The sequence below is a fragment of the Clytia hemisphaerica genome, unplaced genomic scaffold (genome assembly GCF_902728285.1).
Source record: "Clytia hemisphaerica strain Z4C2 unplaced genomic scaffold, Clytia hemisphaerica genome assembly, whole genome shotgun sequence".
Classification (NCBI taxonomy): domain Eukaryota; kingdom Metazoa; phylum Cnidaria; class Hydrozoa; order Leptothecata; family Clytiidae; genus Clytia; species Clytia hemisphaerica.
In genome coordinates, this window is record NW_027103473.1 from 1,134,371 (window position 1) to 1,142,674 (window position 8,304).

At 34.9% G+C, this 8,304-nt stretch overlaps 1 protein-coding gene across 1 annotated transcript; it reads right to left on the bottom strand.

The window, feature by feature from the left end:
- Positions 1-3,247: 3,247 nt before the first annotated feature.
- Positions 3,248-7,388, bottom strand: LOC136798499 (lengsin-like). Its single transcript, XM_067055123.1, has 2 exons — positions 6,750-7,388; positions 3,248-4,725 (listed from the first exon to the last, which is right to left on the bottom strand). Exons 1-2 carry the CDS (start codon positions 6,804-6,806, stop codon positions 3,295-3,297), a joined length of 1,488 nt encoding a protein of 495 aa, XP_066911224.1. The 5' UTR covers positions 6,807-7,388; the 3' UTR covers positions 3,248-3,294.
- Positions 7,389-8,304: the final 916 nt, after the last annotated feature.

Here is an 8,304-nt window from a genome sequence, read left to right on the forward strand (position 1 = left end):
TTTGAATTTCAATTTTCATTTTCAAGATAAAGCTCTAATCCGAAAGCCAATGGATTTGGGCTGGTGAAATGGTTTCTACGGCTTGCCTAAATTAGCAAAATAACATTCTCTTGATTGAACAAAATTGCTATGAGAGGTTGAAAATTTAACATTCAAATTCTTATTTAACAGGGATCTTTTGATAGATGAATCGACTGTTATTAAGGGCTCTGGACATACCCAATTTTTTGATTTTTCACCAACTTAAATGGGGGGGTTTCATGGTTGGCGGAGGAGTGGAATCGGCCCTTTTTTCGGACGGAGTGGCGGAATTTGGCGAAAATTTAGACGGAATTACGGAAATTGGGTTCTCTGACGGAGACGGAAAATCAGACAATTTTAGTGCGGAAAAACGGAATTTAGCAAAAAAATTTGCGGAATTTCGGAATTGATAAAAGATATTCAAAATTTGCGGAATTTTAGACAAAAATATTGAATTTCAAAGGAATTTTCGGTGACGGAATTTTGGTTCAATTTAAGACGGTTTGACGGAAATTGGAGAAAAAAATGGCGGAATTGCGGAATCGGGTACCCCCTGAAACCCCCTCCCCTTAAATGGCAATTTCTGCATTATAAAAAGATTAATGTATAACTTTGTTTATATGTCCTGTTAAACCAGGGTAATGTTATAGCGGAGCTGGATAACGCACATTTAAAAAGCCTTGTTCTATCTCTGTCCCTGACATTAAAATTTGATATGAAATTTAACTTTTTTAATTACAAACTCCTGAAATTTGGATTTCTTCTTAGCCAATGATTCTGCTGCTGCATTTATCGTTCACGATTAAAAACTTTTAATTATCAAGAAGGTCTGTAAAACATTGGTGAATGACAATTTAAAAAAATTAAAAACATTGTTTTCATTGTAAAGTTATAAGAACATTCTTCTCTAAGATTATAAATAGCTCTTTTTCATTTGAAATACCGCGCTACACCGCGAGGTGCCTCACTTTCTAACTGATATTTTCAGATAGCAAGTCGGTATGTCTGATTATGGAAAAAAAAATTAAGTCAATTGAAACAATATTTGTCAAAATATTTACAAAGCTTCTCAAATTCATAACACACGCTGATAAAAATAGATTTCATTTACAAGGAAGCTTTTGGGGTATCTTCTACAGATATTATTTTGATGAAAAGCGGGAACATCGTAGCAAAATATGTGCAAACGTACTGCATGAATAATTTGTCTGCTTCATTTTTCTTATAAAAACAGAACACTCAAGGGGACAGAGATGGATTTCTATTATCAACAGTTTACAATAGAAAAGACAAAGAAGCAATCCGCTAAGGAACTCTCGTCCTTCATCCAGCTCCGCTATAACATATCCCTGGTTAAACCTACCTTTTTAGGATTTAAAAATCGAAAAATTGAAATGAAAAATTTAATGAAGAAGAAAACGAAGAGTTTTTCGAAAAAGAGTCTTTCACCTTTCAAAGCCCTAATCTCGGTAAAAATCAAACATTTTGGAATTTTTTTGGTTCAAGTGATGTATCTATTTAGTATCTAGAAATACAGTTTCGGAAAATTTTTGTGGAAATCTTTCCTTTAAAATCTCCAAAAAACCTCATTTTTGACAAATTTCTCCACTAAATTTCCATACGAAAACAGCTATAACTTGGGATGTAGCCAAAAAGAAATTTTTTTCGAAAAAATCTAAACTAGCCATAACTTTCATAAAGGTGCCACTGCAGCTAAACAAACACATAGAGTTGAATTTGCGTTCAAAAGGAATGATCTTAGCCCAACAGTAATTTTTGTTAAAAGTGACCTCTCATCTGAGACAAAATTCTTTCAAATGCTAACAAATGTGTCAAGGGAGTGATTTACAGTCTACTTAGAGTGACATCCGTGCCTTGTCTTACACGTTTTTTATAAGAACAATTTCATATGAATACGAGGCTGAAATTTGGCCAAAACCTAAGAACAAATTAAGAAGAATCTGAACCTCTGATTTCAGAAATTACTGAGAAGTACATGTTTCCATTTTAATTAATATTGACATTCAAGGCTGAAAAACTCATATAAATTTAAGGGCAGCCCAGCCAGAATCATATGACTTACTGGTTTTTCCTATAAAAAGCGTATATATCTGAAAATACTGCTCTTCATATGTTATTCTACTAATGTACACGTCTAGCAACATAACTGTTCGAATACTTTGAGTAGAGTAATATTTTTAACCTATGAAGAGCGCTTAATAACTACTTGTGGTATAAAAAGGGAATTTCCCAGAAATTTCAGGAATTTCCTTACATTCATTTAACTCTCCAGGGATAAGAAAAAGACAAACTGACATTTCAAAATGAGTAATCAGATCAAAATAACTGTGGAAAAGTCTTTTTGATGATGATAAAACAAAAGAGAGACCGTAAGATGAGAATGCTACCGTTAAGCGGGGCTAAAATACTGAAAAACGCGCAAAATTATGAGATGCTTGCCCAACTTCCTTATGCGTGTAGACTGGGAATCCAGTCGTTTATAACGTTTTTGTTGAAAGCGGGAAATTTTTATGTCGGGATATGGTTAAAATAAACGACTGGGCTAAGGTGGTTTCCGTAGCTTACGGGAGTTCCAGCAGGGCCCGCAGATTTCTGCGGGGTGAGAAAACAATCATATACAACAAAATATATAAACAAATAAAAATTTCAGCCAATAAGAATTTCTAAGTGAAAGAAAAAAAAACAAACCAAATCAAACCAACAAGACCCCCTGAAATTGTTATCCAAAAACATGAAAAAAGAGAATTTTTATGAAAAGTTTGTTGTGCACAAAATATTCTAGACGACTATATTGCTCCTGTCAAGTTTTCTACTTCCTATTTTTTACCGAGTTAAGTCGTCTAGCATGCTAGACTATTATGCGTGAAGCTATGAATGCCATCCTTAGAAGCTTTAGGCTTCCTCCGGTGGCAATAAAGAAATTATTTTTCATTAACTTAGAAAAAGTTTGAAACAATAAAACGATTTCCCCTGGGAGATTAGGCATTTTTTGTGAAAAGTATATGAATAGCGTCGTTGTGGCGTTTTATTAAGGTCCATGCCACACTTATTCCTTAATTACTCATGTAATTACTTAAATTCATTTTTTCAAAAGCAGTTTGTTCTTAAACATGTCAAAGAAGCGAAACCATAAGGTTTTATCTTCAAATTCTGAAATTGATTTTTCACTATGACCAGAGCCCTTAAGTTTTAAAGTACTATGAACAAAGACAATAACTCATGAATATTTTCCTTACGAGGAACTTATAAACTCTACAAAATTTGATAATAATTTCTATAGAGTTTCCACAAAATTTCATCATCGCTAGCACTGATTTTCTTCATTTCTTCAATTCTTTGAATTTCATTTTTCTTCAAAGTGACGAATACTTCAATAAACTCTTCCCCAAGCTCCTTGACAAACAACTCGTCTTCTTGTAAACAACGCAATGCTTCATCCAGAGTTTTCGGGATATCAAAATATGGGCTACAATCGGGCTCGTTACGATAGATTCCACCAACATAAGGAGGGTCTGTGAGCTGAAGATTCCTTTTCAATCCATCCATACCAGCGATTAGCAAACCTGCTGTGATCAAGTAAGGATTAACTGCTGATCCTGGGACACGATATTCAATATAGGAGGAACTTTCATTGAGGATTTTGACACGGTGAGCCACGGTACGGTTATCGTATCCCCATGCATTGTTCATGGACAGCATCGGGCCAGTATCAAAACCCTCTTCTTGATTAAGGAAGCATTGATAACAATTATAAGTCGGCAACGCTAAGCATGTCAACGCTTTTGAATGCGCTTTTAATCCGGCTAACCAATTTTGACCTTTCTCAGAAAGCTGGGTTGGGTTTGCTGCATCATAAAACACGTTTGTTTTCTCTGTGAGATTCCAGAGTGAGTGATTGAGTTGGCCATTAGAGCGATATTCGTATTTGAAGGGTGTGGTCATAAAAAGTGCTTCGACTCTCTCGTCTCTGCATATCTCTTTGACAGTAGACCGGTATCGAATAGCATCATCGGCGCCTTTGATTCCGAAACTTGGTTTCACAGTGATCTCAAACATTGAAGGTGCGCATTCCATATGGAACTTCTCAGGACAAACTCCAATCTTTTTCAATGATTCCATGATCCGACTGGATATTTTAGATCCTTTTTCATTGAATAATGTTGCTGCATAATTATCTTTAGTATCTACCGGTTTCAACGTTTCTTTATCCACAACGTAAAATTCATATTCGAATGCAGATTTCAAGTCGAACCCTAATCGATTCAATTTCTCGAACTGTTGTTTGCAGATTGATCGTGTGTGATAGCTGGACGCATTCAAATTACCAGGAGTTGTACTCAGATGACAAAGAACAGACGCTGTACCACTTTTCCAAGGAAGATTTTGGAATGTTGATACATCAGGATACAAGGCTCCGTTAGAGTAGTTAGTACTTTCATCTAGAGGATAGTTGTGAACAGGTTGGCCATCAAAATCAATACAGCCGATAGCACCGAGTGGAAAGCTGAACCCTTCTTTGATATTTTCCATGAAATAATCAACATCAAGCAATATTCCTCTTGAAACGCTGTTGATATCTTCTGTTTCAAGCCGAACCAATTGAATTTGCTTTTCAGTGACTTGTTGGCGTAAGCTTTCTCCTGTTTTGGGTGTGAGATCCATTTTTGATATCTGTAAAGATAGCTGTGAAATAAAGAAGTGATATTAATCAAATTTGTTTCGATTAACAAGATGAGAAGGGATGGTTGAAAAGATACACCCCTGTCTCACAACCCCGGTGGAAATTCTTTCCAAATTGGGATGAGAGTTTCCACCGAAATCCAAACAGTGATGGAAATTATATTGTTCCTAGATTAAAAGATCCAGTGGGGATATGGTTTTGAAGTGTATTTTTTCCGATAAATTCCAAATGGGAATGAAAACGAAGTCAATTTTCCAGTGGGCTGAAATTAGAAAGTAGTTTTCTCACCGGGGACTAAATTTTGGCTAAATAGCCAGTGGGTAGAGGGGAGTAACCAATGGAAACTTAATAAGGCGGGGGAGGAGTGGAATAACAAATGTCCTGGGGGGAAAAATCTTTGAAAAGGAGGCTAATACAGTAGAATTAGGACAAAAGAAGGAACTTTCAAAAATATTTTCCCAAAAATTAATAAGCAGGGGGGTTGGAATAACAATGTCCTTGCTGGAGAATTTTCGAAAAATTAATTAACGGGGAGAGACGACTATTAGATACCCGAGAGTAGTTGTGTTGGTACAGCACCTGACCCCGAGAATGTAGGTGAAATTTGAATCAGACCTGAAAGACGTAAATTTGCATTTTAAAAGATCTTGAATGTTTTCAACGAAATTTTGAACTCCTAAAATCCTTTCCCAGAGGTTAGTTTCATTATTTTTGATAGTTAGCCCAATTTATTTGGTCTTTGAAGTTGACTCCCATTTTCGTTATAGCCCCCAGAATGTAGGTTTGGTTTTATGGCTTTATATCTAGTAATAGTAAAATGTTGATATTTTTTCAATTGGATTAACTCTTACAGTAAATTTTAGAAATATTTTATGCCAAAACAATATTCTAAAGAGCATTGTGTTATTCTGAAAATTGGATTTTTCCCTTTTTAACCCCCAGAATGTAGGTGAAAAGATTCGGTTGTTGAGAATGGAATCTCGGTATTCATCGGAAATTATTGTTCTCTATACTAAGTGAAATTCCTATTTTAGAAATATACTCTGACAAAAAATTAACAAACATATTAATTTTATCGTGCTACAAATGAGGAAAAGTAAAAGAAAGGACGAAATCAAGAGACAAGAAAGTTGTTTTTATTTTGTAGGTTGAAAATTTTGTGCTGAAATGATGTGAATAATGTAACAGCACCCCTGCCTCACAGCCCCGGTGGAACTTTTTTCCAATGCGGGTCCAAAAATTTCTAACTAAGTCCAAATTGGGATAGAAATTCTATTGTTCCAAACTTAGGCAAATTTTCTGATTGGGCTGGGGTCCCAGTGGGTCTGGGACACGTCGTAAAAGCTCAAATGTCAACATTAATCATCTCTCAGGTAGGTAGTACTTTCATGCTATGAAAGTACAACAAACAAGTTTTATATAATTTGACAGACTTTTTATGTCGGGTTATAAAGGCCCCCAAATTGTAGGTCAACTAACCCCAAAAGTTATGTCAAACATTTTCGTCAAAATATCTAACTTAGAACAATAAATATTGAAATGAACTATTTTCCCCATTTCCTTAGTTCATTAGGACTAAGAAAATACCCTATCATCATAACTTAATTCCAATAGATTTCGATTTAGAGAGGATTTATTTAAAAAATGTATCAATTCGGGTAGTATCCAATCAACTTCCTTTCAAATTTTCGTTGGAAACAATTAATTCAAGTTAAAATTTTATGTCCAGAAATAATCAGTAAGATGTAACAGTATACTCTGAAACAACTTTTTATGATGTTGATTTATCGTTAGGGCTACAATGCTAAAAAATGAGAAACCTACATTCTCGGGGTTTACTACATTCTCGGGGTCAGGTGCTGTACCATCTTGTTTTTACCGTCTTGATTTTTTGAACAGTGCATTAGAAAATTAATCGACAGGTTCGTAGAGATTTCATATTTAGAGAAATGACCATAGCACTGTTTTTATGAGGTACCAAACCTAAAGAATTACAGAAATTACAATTCATTCCATAAAGACTTACCTTCGAGACTAAGAAAGAAAAATCGAACTTCTCATATGCTTCAAAATATTTCGTCATGTGTCTGGATCCATAACCAACTCCTTTATATACTGCGACAGTATATTTCAAAAAATATTTTTACCCTAGGATAGTATGAAAATTAGACAAGATCGTATAAAATTTTAAGGAAATTCTCAAATTTCTTTTGAAATTGAAACTGATTCCATAAACAGATGTGAAGTCTCAAGAAAATACGGTTCTTGTTAATTTTCGGAAATAGCGTTAAGTTTTAAGACTGGCGGTGAAGGGGACGGTCTCTTTTTTCTAAAAGAAATATCATAGTTGACTTTATTAGAAGCACATTTCTTACCATTATTCAAAGTTTATTTGAGTTGCTTACCTTAGTAAGTTAATAAGTCCACCCCAATCACTTGATTGAATTTCAAACGATCATACCCTTCTGTCAGAAGGCTTCAGACAAGTACAGCTATTGTTATATAGATTATATAGATATCTAGAAGTTCACGAGTTGTTACTCATTGTCTGAGAGCTCAAACTTTCAAAGGCTCTTCTCAATTCTTTAAAAGTTGTACGATCTGCTCTAGATTATGAAATCCCTGAAAATTGTTATAGAATAGTATTCTTCCTAATTCTCATACATCCTTAGAACAGTTTTATCACTCTGTCTCATGGAGTCATTGGCTAAATATTATTCATTGTAGAAGATTTTACAGTTTTAAGCGCATGGTGGGCCTCTAAACTGGTCGTCTTCTATAACCTTTATATATCATCATTTTATAATTCTGTTTTTCCTTTGCCTTCCTATGCCTTTCTTTGATGGTTTCATGTTCTTTCTTCGAGAAATCGCCTAAATCCTCCTTTCTCTAGCTTGTGGACTGATGCCAGAATCTGATACCGTGAAAAGCACAGCTCAAAATCATATATTTACGCTGTGCCGACGAATCGAGATTCTATTCATCGCGCAATCAGTGAAGACAAAAGTAACCATGACGACCATCCAAGATCTTTGATGAGCGTCATAGTCGATATTTTTATTCCCGTAGTTGAAAACACAACTTACAAAAAGTCATCAATGCTTTGTAAAAAGAGTCAGTGATAGAGAATCATAACATAAAGTCTGTCTATTATTGGTCAGCCTAAGCTGAGCATTCAAATAGGTAAAATTTTCTTCCATCATCAGCATCATAAGACGGCAAAAAAAAAATCCGATTTCCCGATCGATCTCACTTTGATTTCTAAACTTTCTTCCGATCGGGTTAACTTTTTGGGTACTTTTAGCGTGCGTTGTTTTTACAGATCATAATGTGGTGTTTCAAGATGGCGGCTCAAGCATAGGTCAGATGTGATAAGTCAGTGTTGTACCAAAGTATTTCCAGTGTTAAATCTGTTGCAAGCTTCAATTTCTGTCATTTATTTTTTTAACTCGGCAAATCGAGCACATGATTTTCATCAAGGGGATTCTTTTTCTACATCTTTTGAAGGTTTAAAGCCGTTTGCTCAAGTTTTTGTTTATGTTGAATTTTCTGATACTTTTTATTGCTGCTTTTTATTAGTT